At 50.5% G+C, this 15,878-nt stretch overlaps 1 protein-coding gene across 3 annotated transcripts in view; it reads left to right on the top strand.

Moving 5' to 3' along the window:
- The window catches only part of LOC111148621 (SPARC related modular calcium binding 1), a 166,271-nt gene that overhangs the window by 68,644 nt on the left and 81,749 nt on the right, over window positions 1-15,878 (top strand). For all 3 annotated transcript variants that reach the window (XM_022505347.1, XM_022505345.1, XM_022505346.1), the window contains exon 2: window positions 15,313-15,478. In XM_022505347.1, coding sequence (XP_022361055.1) covers window positions 15,313-15,478 — 166 coding nt within the window. The remainder of the gene's footprint in view (window positions 1-15,312; window positions 15,479-15,878) is intronic.

Below are 15,878 nucleotides of genomic sequence, written 5' to 3' on the forward strand. Positions count from 1 at the left end.
CATGGAGCCGGGAGCCCGATGTGGGACTCGATCCCAGGACCCCGGGATCATGACCTGAGCCGAAGGCAGTTGTCCAACCAACTGAGCCACCCAGGCGTCCCAAGAAGCTTCTACTTTAAGCATGTTCTTCCAATATGCTTTAAAACGCATCAGGGCTTAGGAGGATATATCTATTGAGGTAAAAAGGGGCAATTTAGAAATTGTCTTTTTCTGCTTTCCCTACAAGGATAGTTTCTTGGATAAGATCAAACGTTCCAGCACATTACCCTTAGCGCTAATCCTCTTGGAGGCCAGGCTGGGAGACAGTTATCTCTGGAACTTTTTTTTTTTTTTCAAAGATTTGTTTTTATTTTGAGGGAGCAAGAGCACCTGTGCAAGCACAAATGGGAGGGGCAGAGGGAGAGGGAGAGAGAATCCCAAGCAGACTCTGCTCTCAGCGTGGAGCCCAATGCAGGGCTCGATCTCACAACCCTGAGATCACCACCTGAGCCGAAACCAAGAGTCAGATGCTTAACTGACTGTATCACCCAGGTGCCCCTCATCTCCTGATCTTGATGTGGCCTGAGTACTCATGCTAGCTGGAACTACACCGTCTTCTGGCGGGTTCTCTGGGTTCTCCTTTGAGTCAGTCTGTTTTTCTGGGTTAACTGAGGAAGAGCATCATCTCTTCTGGGGCGGGGAGGGGTAGCCGTGTTGTGATTCAGACTGAGAAGAGCCTTCCACAAGGTATCTGCTGCACGTGGGAGGCATGTGCTGCTTCGGCCCACCCTGTCCTTGAAGTCCGCCTGCGTCCCGACTTGGTAGCCTGGCAGCCCCAAGGACTTAGAAGGACGTCATGCGTATGTGATATACGAACTGCAGGGTTGTAGAGACACAGCGCAGCCCCCGTACGTCATGTCAGAAAGCCCAAGAAGCCCAATTCCTTGCTTGGATGTGCCCCGCGGTGCTCCCAGATAGACTCAGCCTACCCTCTGCCCTATGGTTCCCCCAGGCTTGCTTACCAGACACCAGCTGCCCGGCGCAAAGGTAGGTGCCCTCTCCCTCAGATTGTCTGGCCTGGTGTTTGAGGGAGATGTGGACGTAAGGGTTATGAATGTCTGGACTAAAAGAAAAAGATTCCCTAAAGTAAAATACAGGCTTTTATCCTTCAAAGAAAGACTTTCTCTGTGCCCGGGAACCAGAAGGGTTGGAAAGCAGAAGAACCATTCTCTCTCTCCCACAGGAGGGGGCTTGCTTTGGTTTTCCACTAATCTTCCATTCCTGCCTGTAGAATTTGACATGGTTCTATTTACTTTTCCTTGGCCCAGTTTGGGTCAACAGGATTTCTCCCCTGCCCAGAACAGCCGCACGCTTGTGTGAAGTCAGACGTGAGCCTGGGCTCTGGACAGCAGTAATTAATCCTTGTCTGAGCGACGCAGTGGGGATTTTCAGCCCAAGATGGGCTGACAGCACTGGGGGTTTTACATGGCACATGGCCGTCCTGCATGGGCCAAACTATTTCTTTTTCTCTTTTGTCTGTAAGCGACTTTACAGGCAGTGTGCGTGCGTGTATATGTGTGCGCACGCGTGCACATGCGCCTGCCCGTGTGGGTGAGGGCACGTGTGTGTACGTGTATGTGTATTTGGTGATCTGGAGCCCAGCCCCAGAACAGCAGGACCTTCAGATGACCATGGAAATAGCAGTAAAAAAACACACACAGTGTGAGCACACACAGCCCAACCCAATTCGGGGACAGAGCAAGACTGAGATTTCCTCTAGTTTCACTCTCTGCTTGCTCAGCCTTCATCCCCAGGGCTTAGTGCTGTAAGGGGGTGCATTTCCCCAAGTGCCTCTTCCTCTGTTATCTCCCTTGTCTATAGAAATCGCCCCACAGCGTAAGCGGATATGAAAATGAGCCTGTATATGTATATGCCATAGTATCTCGACCGAATGAAACAGGCCTTAAAATGACAGTTTCCCTTTGTGATAATCACATGGCACTGAAAGTACACTAGTTTCTGCATTTAGTTATGAGGGAACTATGAAATAATTCCCAGGAGCCTGGAGGGTGTACCACTCCTGCCCCTTCCTCCCGCCATGTTTAGACTTTGCGTGGGAGTGTTTTATCTCGGGTGGGCTGCGGTGGGGCTGGTGTTGATAATGAGAGCAGTCGATGGTGCTGCAGCATACGCGAGTGGACACATACCTTCTAAGGTCGGAAAACTAACAGCAGCAGCACCAAGAATCCCAAGCGGCCCTCTGGCAGGATGAGAAAGGAGACTTGGCCAGTGTCTGTTTTTCGGGTGGAGTGAGTCAGTCCTAAAGGAGGCTTGTGGGCCTCTCCACCACCCAGGATGCTGGGGAGGGGGGTGCTAGTCATGTAAGGAGTGACAGCAGGAAGCACACCACAGGGTGTTGGGCTCAAATGGCCCAACTGGCCTATTGTAGGAGGAACCAGGAGCGTCCGCTCATGACTTCCGTGGGTGGTGGCAGGGCTCACTAAACAGGGTCTCTGTTCACTTCCTCTAGGGAACATATTGTCATGTGGAAGGACTTAGATCTGAGAGTGCAAGGCAAAGCCATGAGGGGAGGGAAATAGACTTCTGGTGCTGTTGCTTTCTCAAGTCACTTAGCTGGCAGCTCTCTTCTTCAATGTGCTTGACCCCAGACTCTTGAACCAAAGCTAGTGATGGTGCCCAGCCCCCACCCCAGAAGATAGTTCCGAGAGTGTGTGCATTTGCACACACGCACATGCAGGTGTCCATACCGTGGACACACGCATACTCCTTAGTCTTGAACAGATTCAGCTGACTAGCTCTTTTTGGGGAGAACTGTCCAACTCCTACCCACCCCAAACTCTCCATCCTCCTCTGGGCCAAGTGTCGTGAACTTTATTTCTGCCACATTCTGAGCTACTGAGGGATTTTATTGACCAGCCTGGGAGCCTGACAACCATACGCTGTGTCACTGTTGTGGAAAACTGATCTCCAGATTTTCAGTTAGCCTCTGCAAATTCTTCCTAAGCTCGGGACTGCTCGTTTTGACTTCCACAGCCTGCGAAGTAGACTTCACTCCCATTTGTCTCTGTCCTTACAACGGATATTTCCAAACCTCTTCTGTCTGTGTCTAACAAAAATGGCACCACATTTACCTTTACTCCCAAATTGCAGTGACTTCAAGACCCTCATCTGCTCAAACAGCATTGGGGTGCTTTAACTATTTCCATGAATTAGTCATGATTTTCCCCTTTGCCCAAAGGAACCTCATTGCTGGCAGTGCCCACCGTGAGAACACCAGAGTCTGTACCAGCGGAATTCTCTCCCGCTGCTGCCAAAGCCGTTGACTCGGTTGCCAGAGCTGGGCTGGGTTTCATGCAGGGGTGGGGAGAAGACCTGTCTCCTTTCTGTGTCTCTTTGTCACCTAAGCCCTCGAGGAGCTCTGTGCATGCCTAGAATCTCTCCAAGTGATCTTGAGTCTCTTGAACATCTTTTTCAGGTTCTGTACCTCCCACTTTGCCCAGAGCCCCATCCAGTCTCCTGTGAAAACAATTCTGTTTCTGGGACCTTGTCCTTCCAGCCAGAGGGGCTCAGTTACTGCCCCACTCCCAGCTTTATTGGAACTAATCCCAGACACCCACCACCCCCATAGTCAGTAGCCCCGATCCTGACCAATCTCCTTGCTCACTCCCCGAGTCGTAAAACCCATGTCACATATCCCTGGGCATACAAGGGTACTAGGGACAGTGGGACAGAGTATGGGGGGGGCAGGGCCAGGGTGTACAGGAGTCATGTCTGGGTCCCACTGCCACTGGCCAGCATGTTCAGTGACACATTAGATAGTCCCACTCATAGCAACACCCAGTGAAAACTTGGAGCATATCTCTGGGCAGAGCCTGTGAGAATGTTCAGGATAACCTTGTAAGGAGCCACCGGACAGAATAAATCGTTCCTGCCAGGTGGAGAGATAGTGCTCATGTAGCAGATCCTTACCACCAGATGTGTGTGTCCCTGGGATACACACACAGCTGTTTGGTTCTTGATGCTCTTGGCTCATCCAGTGGGCATCCCCAGCCACTTCCTCGGCTCCCGTATGCCCCTTCTTCATTGCTGCTGCATGTGGCTCTCGTAACTTCCTGATCAGTCTCTGTGGTCTTTCCTACCTCTGACAGGGATTTCCACAGCTCGGGTCTGACCTTTTCTTTTACTTCCTTCACTGGCTTCCAATTCTTAAAAAGAAAGGAAGGGAGGAAGGAAAGAAGGTGGTAAGGATGGAAGGAAGGAAGGAAGGGAGGAAAGAGAGAGGGAAAGAAGGAAAGAAGGAAAGAAAGAAAGAAAGAAAGAAAGAAAGAAAGAAAGAAAGAAAAAGACAACTTGGAATTTTCAAGACCCTCTGTGTTCTTGCCCCCAACCTGGCCCTAGAGCCTTATTTCTCCCTAAATGGTAATTCCTAATCTTTCATTCATTCATTCATTTGTTTATTTATTTATTATTTTAAAAGATTTTTATTTGTTTATTTGACAGAGAGAGAGACAGTGATAGAGGGAACACAAGCAGAGGGAGTGGCAGAGGGAGAAGCAGGCTTCCCACTGAGCAGGGAGCCCCACGTGGGGCTCGATCCCAGGGCTCCTGGACCATGACCCGAACCAAAGGCAGATGCTCAACAACTGAGCCACCCAGGTGACCCCCTAATCTATTTTTTAAAATGAGTTTGTGGGGCGCCTAGGTGGCTCAGTCAGTTAAGCATTTGCCTTTGGCTCAGGTCATGATCGCAGAGTCCTGGGATCAAGCCCTGCATGGGGCTCCCTGCTCAACGGGGAGTCTGCTTCTCCCTCTCCCTTGGCCCCTCCTGCCTGCTCTTGCTCTTTCATGCGCTCTCTCAATTAAATAAATCAAATCTAAAAAGAAAAAAGATAAGTTTGCTTCTTTACTTCTGCATACCCGCACTGTTTCTCAGGATGCCTTTCTGACATCCCTCCCTATTGATGGCGTCTTCTCTGAGAAATCCTCCTGGATCCTTCTAGTCTGAATGGACTTCTTACTCAGACCCCACAGAACAGGGGGGCAGCTGTTCTGTCCTCAGCACTCAGCATAGCCCAGGGGCATAACAGGTGCTCAGTCATTCTTTGCTGAATGGATGCCTCTTTTGTCTTTCTTTTCTTTCCTCTCCTCTTTTCCCTCTCTCTTTTTTCAAGAGTTGGCTCTCTTGGACTTCTTGGCACCCTATTTTCAAACACGCCATCCTTTTGTCTGAGACGTGGACTTTGCTTCCTGGTTGCTGGTGTTGCAAATTCAGTCCCTATGGAACCAGCTGTGTACATGCTAGTCTTTGCGACTAGCTCAGCTTTGGAGGACAGGGCCTTTGTTCTTGCTTTGTTTCATCATCCCCAGTGCACCTAGCAAGATGCCTGGTAATCTGAGGCAGTGGGCAGAGAAATCTCCAGAAACCTCTTTTACAGCCTATGGGAGGTCCGATGTGCCATTCAAAGCAAACATGTTTTGGCATTATTTTTCTTTAGTTTTATGGTTATTTTTGGTTATTGAGATATGATCTACTTACAGTACAGTTCACTCTTTTTAGGTATACACTTTTTTATGATTTTTAATGTTTATGTAGTTGTGTGACCACCAACATAACCCAGATAGAGACTAGTCTCCCCACCCCCATTCTCTCACGCTTCTCCTCCCTCCAACCCCAGGCAATCACTGATATCTGAATAGTTTTGCCTTTTCCAGATTGTCATATAAATGGAGCCATGCAGTATGTGGCTTTTTGAATCTGGCTTCTTTCACTTACAATCATGCTTCCTTTTTTTTTTGGAAATTTGATAACGCGGACCCTAACCCACACTTTATCTGCTCCACATTTCTCGTAGACTGTCCAGGGGCACGCACGGGGAGTGATCGGGTCTGTGTGAACTGCCAGCGTCTGAGTCCCCCCTACCTTGCAGTGTTATTAGTACTTCTTTGGACCCAGGGTCCCAGCTGCTTTGTCAAACCCACTGACCCTCTGTCCCCTTCTGTCCCCTCCTGTCCCCCACGGTGGCACCTGGCCTAAGACAACCTCTCCCCTGGGTCCTGACCAGTCATCCCCATAGCTGTGGGGGGCACGGTGGAGGGGGTAAGCTGGGTAGATGGGGTGGGGTGACCACTAAATTCCTCCCTTGGGGAGGGAGCCGGGTGACAAAGGTCAGGCCTCTCCTGGCTAAAACAACAGAAGTGGTTCCAGCTGCCGAACAGCTGGAGGGAGACGTCTGCTTTCCCTCAGCAGCGTGAAAAGCCCTTTAATCGGGGTGCGTGCTGTTGTCAAGCCCCCGGTGAAGGTGTGTCGAAGAAGAGCAGACACCGGGCGAGGCTGCAGACCTCCCCTTCCCTTTGACCTCCCTTATCTCTCCTCCTCCATCTTCTCGGCCCCACTCCGAAGCCGCCAGATCTACACCCTCCTTCGCACCTGTGTAAATGCAGTGGCTGTGGGGTCAGGGAAGGGTGAGAGCAAGCTGGCAGAAATCGGGATGTGGCTTTTCCATGCAGATGATGGATTAGATAGCGGGTGGGTGAGTGACGTTTTAATGTGAAATGGCTCTTCATTCCGAAAGACACAAGCCCTGGGGGAAAAAAAACCAAAGTCCGGTTTTGCAGCTGGTGAGGCAAGTGACAAGAGGCGGATAGTCCCTGCTTAGAGAGTCAGAGGCTGAGCTACAGCTAGACATCTGGAATGCGGTTCTCTACTGTTTGTTCCAGGCACTGGCTCCAGGAGCGGCTTTTTTCTCCTTTCAGTGGCAAAGAGTTACCTCCCAGAAATGCTTTGTGGTGCCTGAGCTCTCAACCCTTGAGCTGGGCTTTGACTTACAAACATGATGGGAAAAATAGTCCTCCCTGAGGAAAGCTTGCTTTGCCTGCGAACTTTGTCCTCTCCTGCCCACCAAAGGACACCGGAGACCCTGGGCACCATTGCCAGAGCCAACAAAAGAGCCCCCGCCCCCGCCATCTCCCCCACCCCAAAGGAGGCTCCTCGAGGTGTAGTAGAAAGAGTCTGGCCCTTCCAAGGCAGACATAGAGTGTGCTTGGCCACTCACTAGCTTGACCTGGCTGGGGACCTTGGCTTCCTCCTTGTCCATCAGCTCAGCCAGTATTTCTCCAGCATCCACTTTGGGCAAGGCTCCTGCTGGGTACTAGGGATCCAGCGGTGTGGCCCCCAGATCTTGGTGCCTCGGCAAGAAACGTACAGTGGAACTGCTGGTCGTTGAATGACAGTCTTGACACAGACCACAGTGGGAAAAAAGCTGTCAAGGAGGCTCATCACAGGGGTCCGCTCTGGGAAGTCAGTGCCTCAAGGAAGCAGCATTTGCGCTGAGATTGGAAGGATGAAAGGAGGTATGAGGTTGGGGCACAGTCCACAGAGAAGGACCAGCAGGTCCTGAGGCAGGAAGGAACAGTGCCAGGGGGCCTCACTGGGGGCCCGGGTGTGAGGGGCCTTCACTGTGCTTGTCATCTACACGGCAGGCACACAGGTAGGGGTCCCTCCCCTTCCCGCTCCTTCCAAGTGGGTATCTGCCGTCTGGGCCGGGAGACTCACCATCACTTACAATCTTAATTCTGTGGAAATGTGAATTCAGGGTGTCAACAACCTGACATATAATAAATGAATCATTGATACCATTTTATCATCTGGTGGTTGCTCTTAGTCAAGTGCTTGCGTAAGGCGGAAGCAGGAAAAAGCACGGTGCTCACCATGCTGGCTGTTAAATTAACACAGCTTTCTGCCTTGACACACACCCATTTCAGACACATTTATGGAGGGGACAACTGATCTGAAGGGGAGCAGGAAGGCTTCTGGGGGCCTGCGTGAGGAGCATTCCCACCGGGCCAGCCTCGCTTGGCTGTTTCATGATGGCATCTGCCGTGGGGATGTGGGTCCTGCCTCAGCTACTCTGGTACATTCCTTCAATGTCTTTGTGATTTCCTTTAATTTGAGGGGAAAATCCTGTGTTTAATGCACGGCTTTCCTTATCTAATAGATGTTCCTTAAAAGGAAAGAAGAGAACAAGCAGCTTATATTCTTCTATGTGTTTGCGAGTTTTAAGTTTTTGGTAGTGGTTGGCCAAAGATGTCTCTTTCCAGGTGCCTGGGTGGCCCAGTTGCTTAAGTGACTGCCTTCCGCTCAGGTCATGATCCTAGAGTCCCGGGATCGAGTGTGGCATCGGGCTCTCTGTTCAGCTGGGAGCCTGCTTCTCCCTCTGACTCTCCCCCTTCTCATGCGTGCTCCCTCTCTCTCTAATTCTCTCTCTCTCTCAAATAAATACATAAAATCTTAAAAAAAAAAAAAAGAATATCTCTTTCCACAGTACCTGGTTTTTAAAAAAAAAAAAAAAGGAGCTTCTTTTATCCAGGATATGTTTTCGGTAAGGTTTGACAGTCACCCCATTCCCCCTCAAACTGATATCGAACCACTCTTGTAGATCAGGTACTGTGCGAGGCCCTGCACAGCCACAGAGGGCAAGGCGGTCCTTCACACACACGGGAACACACACAGATGATGGTGTAGTGTGTTGAGGGCTTGGGTGAAAGGGTGAACACAAGGTCCCAGGAGCTCCAAGGCGCTAAGTAACGGTGGCATTTAAACACAAAAACATTTGCTCTTTAGGATGATAACCTCTGTGGGCTACGGAATTTGGACAGGAATGGGGAGGAAAGGTCGGAGGTACAGTCAGACCTCTAGGCAAGAGAGAAAGGACTGAATGAAACCATCATGGATGAATGAGGAAAGCCTGCTGGAGAGGGAGGCCCAACCAGCCCCAATGGAGGCACCAGTGAGGGACCCCACAGGGGCTGTTCCAGCCCCAGCCAAGCTCCCAGCGGAGTACAGCCCAAGTGTGTTATTTCAGTTGGCACCATGTGGAGCAGAAGAACCTCCCAGCTGAGCCCCGCCAACCCATGGACTTGGGCGAAATGATTAGTTGTTTAAAGCCAACGAGTATGGGGCTGGTTTGCTTTGCAGCAACAGATAAGCAAAGGAAAAATATTGAAAGTGAGTGGCAGAAGCTGTGCTATGCACACACTTGTTCAAGAGAAACCTCAGATCAGTGGAGTCTGACCTGTGATTTTTGAACCTGATATCATAAAGGGGGAATGCCCCTTGCCACTTGCCACAATGTCGCCTTGACATTTCTAAGCCCAGTGGGTGGGTCACCACCCCCTCTTCTACACCTCGGAAAAACTGAGACATATGCATGTTACCAGGAAAATGTTGACTTGGAATTTCAGCTACTGGTTAAATCAGCATAGTACAGGTGGAAGTTAAAACGGCAAAGCCAATTCTATATTATAAAGGATGGCATTTTCCTTTATATCGGCGTGGAAACCTGGCAGTCAGTCCAACCGAACATGGCTTGTGGTACTGGCGTGGCCTCTCTGTGCCAAAACTGTGGCAGAGTTTGCCTGCTACACTGCTGGAATCTGAGGGCTAAGACGGGCATGCGTGCATTTCAGGAAGAAGGGCTTGTTGGTCTGACTCTGATTTCGTCTACCTCCATCTCTATGGAGAAGACGGCCCCCAGCCTGTGGCTTACTTTTCCACCAGGAAGGATGGATTGTTTATGTGTATTTCAAGGGCTTGTCCTACTTTACAAATGTGAGCAGAACACAAACTGCCGTGTGTTTGCTTTGGAATCATTCACTCCCCAAGGAGAGAGGGTGGGAGTAGCAGAGGATTGCAAACTCACAATTGTCCTGGCCCCCTTTGTTTGGTTTCCGTATTACACAATCATATTTAGCATAATTGTTTTGTTTTTGTTGTCTTTTGGTTAGGAAGAAGGAAGGGAATGTATGTGAGGATTTTTATGAAAATACTGTGCCCTATCCCCCACCGCCCCCCAAGGGAAATGGTTCATGCTTTGTCTAGCTGGAGAGACAGCTGGCACCCGCCCAACAACAAAATCTTCCTGCAACCGTGGCTGCTTTTGAGCCCACGACAGACGTCTGTGGCTCTGGGGTTCAGGATCCCCCAGGGTGACTCAACTCCTAAGTTTGGTCTGTGTGCCTAGAGAACTGACCCAGGCCACAGGCTGGCACTTGGGACTTGTAGCCTGAGCTCCTAACTCCCGCAGAAGAGAGGAAAAAGCCACCGTTGTGACTTCAGGTAGACTGAGGAACTTCTGGGCTGTGGTGCTGTTGGTCAATAAGTTACGAACTGATTTCATGTCCAGCTTCAAAATGCGGAACGTGCCCTCAGGCTCTGCTTCTCTTTTGCCTTGGTCCAATGAGTCTTAGCTTGGCTCAACCAGGAGAAACTCCAGGGAGGATGAGCCTTTCTCCCTCCCCCTCAGTAGCCATGCTCTTGAACACGGCAGCCCCTAGCCACATGTGGCTATGCAAATTTAAGCTAACTAAAATTAAATGCAACTAAAAATTTAGTTCCTCCATGGCATTAGCTACATTTTAGTGTTTAATGGCTGCATGTGGTTTGTGGCCACCGTGTTAGACAGCACAGACAGAGAACATGTTTGTCATTGCAGAATATTCTGTTGGACTGTGTGGCTTTTAGCATTGCAGAGTCCCTAGGACTCAGTGCTCTCTAGGTCCTGCAGTATCCTGTTCCCTTGCTGGATGGCCACTGCCGGCTCACTTGTCTCCACCCCAGAGTGCAAGCCCAGTGTGGGCAGGACCCGGGTGGGTGTGTTCTGCCTGCCAGGCCTCCTGCAGGGCTGGGTGCATCGTAGTGGCTTACTGAAGACAAAAGTAGATGAACCGATGGGTGAATAAGCCGAGTTTGTGGACCCAAAGTGACCCCGTCGGGCCCTGGAGCTTTGGGTGACCCATTAGGGCGTAGTCATCCTATTAAAAGTCCATTTTATAGAACTCATTGCCTTTTTTTAAAAATAACCACAAATACACACAGTTCCTGAAACAGATGAAAATAGGACACCACAGACCATGGAAGAGTCTTTTAGCAATGGCCCCATGCCTTCTCGCAACTTTTTTCCTTGGCCTCAGGGACCAGTAATTTCTAGATAGAACCTTTTGGGAGCCCCTGTGGAGGTGGGAGGGATCTCCGTGTGTTGGGGTAGGTGGGGCTTCTTCTGAAGCTCTTTAACCTGTCTATTTGCAGACAGAATGTTCCCCCAGTCGTTAAGCTGGTCTCTGGCACGGCTGCCACAGCGTCTCTGTTGGCCCAGAGCTAGCCATTTCCAAACCAAATTTATGGCTTGTAGTTCAATGCCACGGTGACGCCCATAGCTCTCCTCTCCCGTGTGCCGAGGAGGAGAGAACGGGGCAATCTCCTTCGGTTTGAAAAGACACTTTGTCTTTTTCGATCCCTGCTTTTTAAAGTGAACAAGGGCCCTGTGAGGAGCTTCTCCCAGGAGACCTCAGGTGCCCGGAAGGCAGGCCTGTCTTGTCTGGATCTTTATCGGCTGGTGGCTGGCACACAGTAGGCTCTTGATAAATCGTTTTTGATTTTGTGAATTCCGTTTTGCAACTGGCTCAGAGCTCCTACTTGCAGCCTTGCTCTGGAATAATGAAGAAGTGCCTTTGGGTGTAGTTGGGAGCAGAGCTCCGAGCCAGCTGGGGGTGTCAGATCTGACACTCACACAGTACATGCTTGGAGGGGTCACTGGGCTTTGTTTGGTCTCCTCATCCGTAAAATGAGGATTGTAACTTGCCCTGCCTCATAGGTTTAATTCGTTAACGTATCATAAGTGAGACCTAATTATCAGCTTTTATAATTATTGCTCTTGAGGTACGCCAATCCCTTTGTGACTAAGGATGAGTTCCTTAGTTTTCCCGGGCTCTAGAAGATACAGATAGTTCTGGGGCTCCTGGGTGGCTTAGTTGGTTGAGCATCAGACTCTTGGTCTCAGCTCAGGTCTTGATCTCAGGGTCATGAGTTCAAACCCCACACTGGGCTCAGTGCTGCGCATGCTGCCTACTTAAAAAGAGAAAAAAAGAAGATACAGATATTTTCATCCTTGTCTGACCATGAGAAAAGAAAGGGCATGTTTTCCCTTGGCCCCTGCTGATTCCCGTGGCAAAATCGCTTAACAAAACAGGTCTTATGAGCAGGTGTCACTTCAGGTAAGTGGCTCGTGGGTGCACAGGTGGGAAGACAGTTGTGTGATAACAGCAGCGCCTTGGCCTTCTTTCAGACAGTCTTGGGCTTACAGGTTGGCCTGGAAGCCGGGGTGGGAGGATACCAATGCCACCCTCTGGCTGGGGACTGGCTCTTCACCAGGCAGAATGACAAAGCCAGATGCGGCAGCATTTCTAGGCTGCAGACACTTTAGGAATGGGGCCGGGAGGGCCACACAGAGGGAGGGAGGGAGATGCTTGAGGCCAGCTTTGCTGGTTGCAGCCGCCTGTATCCTGTGCCCATTCAGGAGCCTGTGGCCGGGGCTTCCCAAACCTACCTTATCCAGCTGGACCTTTGTGTTCCAAGTTTTCCCTGGTGCTCAGTCAGTTGTAGACCGGAGGCCTGTAGTGGCAGAGGGCTCTGGGCGGGGTAGGAGAGAAAAGACCCACCTACCTCTCAGTCTCAGAGACAACTTAAATTTTGAGGTGGAGCCAGGATGGGAAGCTGTGGACCACCTCTGCCTGCCTGGTGATGCAGGGTAGACAGGGGTGGGGCACAGCCCAGTGATCTCCTGGGGTGGCGGGAGCCTGCAAGGTCAGGCCGGTCACACGGCCCCCTCTGGTGTGGAGGCAGCACCACATGGGTGAGGCTGCGACGAGATCACATTCATCCTTCAAATGCTCGGGCTCCCAGCTTTGTTCTAGATGCCGGGGATGCATTCACAGGCAAGAGAGATGTTCTCCTTGTCTTTGCAGGGTTCAGAGTTGGGGGCTCCACCATTAATCAGATCACACAGCTCATCCTCACAAACTGTGTTCGGTGCCGTGAGGGAAAAGTGAGGCGTGAGGGGTTATGATAGGGCACCTGTGAGAGTCAGGGAGAGCCTCCTAAAACAGAAGATATGAGCCGAAATCTGAAGGAGGGGTGGGAGGGAAGTGTGTCCTAGGGCCTGGAGGGAGGAGCAAATGTAGCGTGTCTGGGAAATGGAAAGCAGGCCAGTGTACCTGAGCAGCAGTGAGCAAGGTGGGGACGAGTCCATAAGAGCTGAGGTCAAGGAGGGGCCCCAGGGTCAGAGTCTGCCAGGCCTAGGAGACCTCATGGAAGTCCCCAGGGGTGATGGGACACTGCTCTAGGGTTTAAAGCAGGGGCAACCCGAGGGGAGTAAGGCGGGGGATCCCACGCAGGGTTGAGGTGTGGGTGGTGCCACCCCTGATTGCTATCTCGTGAGCTTCAGCTCTTCTCTCTGTGTGGTGGCCTGGGAGGCAGCGGGCTTCCTCTGGATATGGCTCTCTGCTGTGTTGGTTTCAATCCCAGAACACTGGACTCTCTTATGAGACACTCAGGGCATTTCCCTCTGGGCTTGGGCAGGACTCAGGTTGAGCCCGTGCACGTGGGAGCCCCAAGGGTCTGCAGGGAAGACAAGTTGCACTGTCGATCCTGAGGAGGCCGGCATGGTTTTAGCCCACAGCTGCTCCCTCCCTGTACTGAGCAGCCAACACCCAGGTGGGAGGTCAGTCTAGCGGGAGGTACTGGTTTTATAGTTGGGAGGCGGTCTGAGCACTAGTGGATGGGCTTAGACTCACTAGGAATTTGGCCAGTTGTTCCTAGTGCTCTTGAACGGAGTGATGCTGCCTCCAGTCTCCCTCTGCTGTTCTGGAAAAGGGTCAAGTTCTCATTTATTTGCTTTGCACAAAGGGCCTCAAGATACACCCGAAACAGGGGTCATATTCACACCTCCCCTAAACCCTATGAGCTTGGCATGATTATTCAGTCAACTCTAGTATCACCAATGGCCAGATGTGCGCTCATGACATTGCCTGCATTATGATGAGATATGCATTCTGTCATCTTGTGCTGGTAGAGAGCCTTGAGTGGGCCTAGAACTCTGGTATTTAGGGATGGCTAAGAATGGATCCAGCTCTCAAGGCCCATGCAACCTAATCATGGGTTATTCAACAGAAGCTCATTATTGTATGATCCAATTATTATTTTCCTGCTGTATCGTATAGTTGCTAATAGGGGTTCACTGATAAAAGTGTTCATGGTCAAGTAAGTGGGAGATGCGTTGTCTTACATGCCCCTTGATCTGCTTATCTCTTGCTGTGTAACCAGCTACCATAAAACTCAGTGGCTTAGCACAATGATGTATTGCTATCCCAACCCAGCTCCCTGGGTTGGCTGGGCTCAGCTGGGCGATTCTCACTTGGGGTGTCTCACACAAATACTTACTTCCATCTGGTAGCTGCAATCAGAGGAGAGTGGGCGTGGGGTGGACTCATCAGATGGCTTCTTCACTCACTGGGTCTCTGTGCCTGGGTTGGTGGGGCATTTCTGTCTGCCCGTGGCTCTGGCACATGCTAGCTTGGGCTTCCTCATAGTATGACGGTTTCAGGATTGTTAGGCTTCTTGCCGGGTGGCTGACTTCCCCCAGAGTGAATGTTGCGAGAGGCCTGGGAGGAATCTGGAAAGCTCAGAAGTCCCAAATATCATTTCCACAGCATGCTATTGGTCAAATTACTGAGGCTAGTCCGGATTCAAGGGAAGGGAAGTAGCTCAATGGAAAGAGTAGCACACAATTGGCTGCCAGCACGGTCCGTAAGGACGTACCAAACGTGTCTGAGAAATCCTGCAGTAAAGGAACCTGTTTAACTCAGCATTTCCCAATCTGATTATTATGATCTTTTAAAATCAGGAAATCCCTTTCTCATAGAAAATCACTCATATTCTGCCAGAGAGCAGTGGGCAGAAATTGAAGGTGATGGAGTTGGGTCTCCAAGCTATTTTCTAATACATGAAACTCTCCAAAGATGGAATGTAGAGATTGCTAGTGAGTTCTGGATTTGGGAAAGTACCCAAACAGAGGTCGTGTGGCCACATGCAAAGATGGAGAGACTGAATATCCTGGTGGTAAAAGCTTTGATTTGACTTCTGACTGATCTAGGTTCAAGCCCATCACTTATAGCTGTGTAACGTTGGACCAGTTACCTCTTTCTGGCTGGAATTTCTTTATCTACAAAACAAACAGTTCCTACTTCACAGGGCCATTGCGAGGATTAAGGAGATCCTGCCTGTGAATGACTTAGCACAGGATGCTTTCCTTGGTTAGGCTTCATGGCTGCTCCATTCCCCGTCCCCTTCTAGGATTTAATAACTTTCTGGGTTTATTCTGGACTTGCTCCCCCAGGCAAACCAGTATTGTGAGACATGGACTCACCCCTACTTTCCTTGCAAAAGTAACCTGGACACCCTTTCACTTCTCTCCAACCTAGTTCCTCATAAGCGACCGTGACCCTCAGTGCAACCTCCACTGCTCCAGGACTCAGCCCAAACCCATCTGTGCCTCCGACGGCAGGTCCTATGAGTCCATGTGTGAGTACCAACGAGCCAAATGCAGAGACCCGAATCTGGGTGTGGTGCATCGTGGCAGATGCAAAGGTGAGTGTGTGCACACTGGCCCAGCAGACAGGAGGCTCCCAGGCAGGCGCCACCATGCCCTGCATGGGGCGCTGTCCATGGGGGAGGCTCAGAATGAGTCCATTCCTTGTGTTTGCTGCTCTCTCTCCACCCCTCCCCTGGGGACTAGGAGAAGGAAAGCGGGCCTACCCGAAGGAATGAGCACTATTCTGTCTTTCAAATACTGCCACCAGGCTAGGGCTTAGCGGATGTACTGCTATCTGGCTAGAACTATTTATTTTTATTTTTTATTTTTGTAAATGGAGATGCTTAAAATGGCAAGACATTATTGTTGGCTCCTGAATAGGGAAGGCTTCCAAATTGTTGGCCAACAGATGTATTTTGTTTGGGCTGCTCACATGTTTAAAAATATTAAAAACAT

The sequence above is a fragment of the Enhydra lutris genome, unplaced genomic scaffold, assembly GCF_002288905.1.
Source record: "Enhydra lutris kenyoni isolate GAN:26980312 unplaced genomic scaffold, ASM228890v2 scaffoldscaffold20, whole genome shotgun sequence".
Classification (NCBI taxonomy): Eukaryota; Metazoa; Chordata; class Mammalia; order Carnivora; family Mustelidae; genus Enhydra; species Enhydra lutris.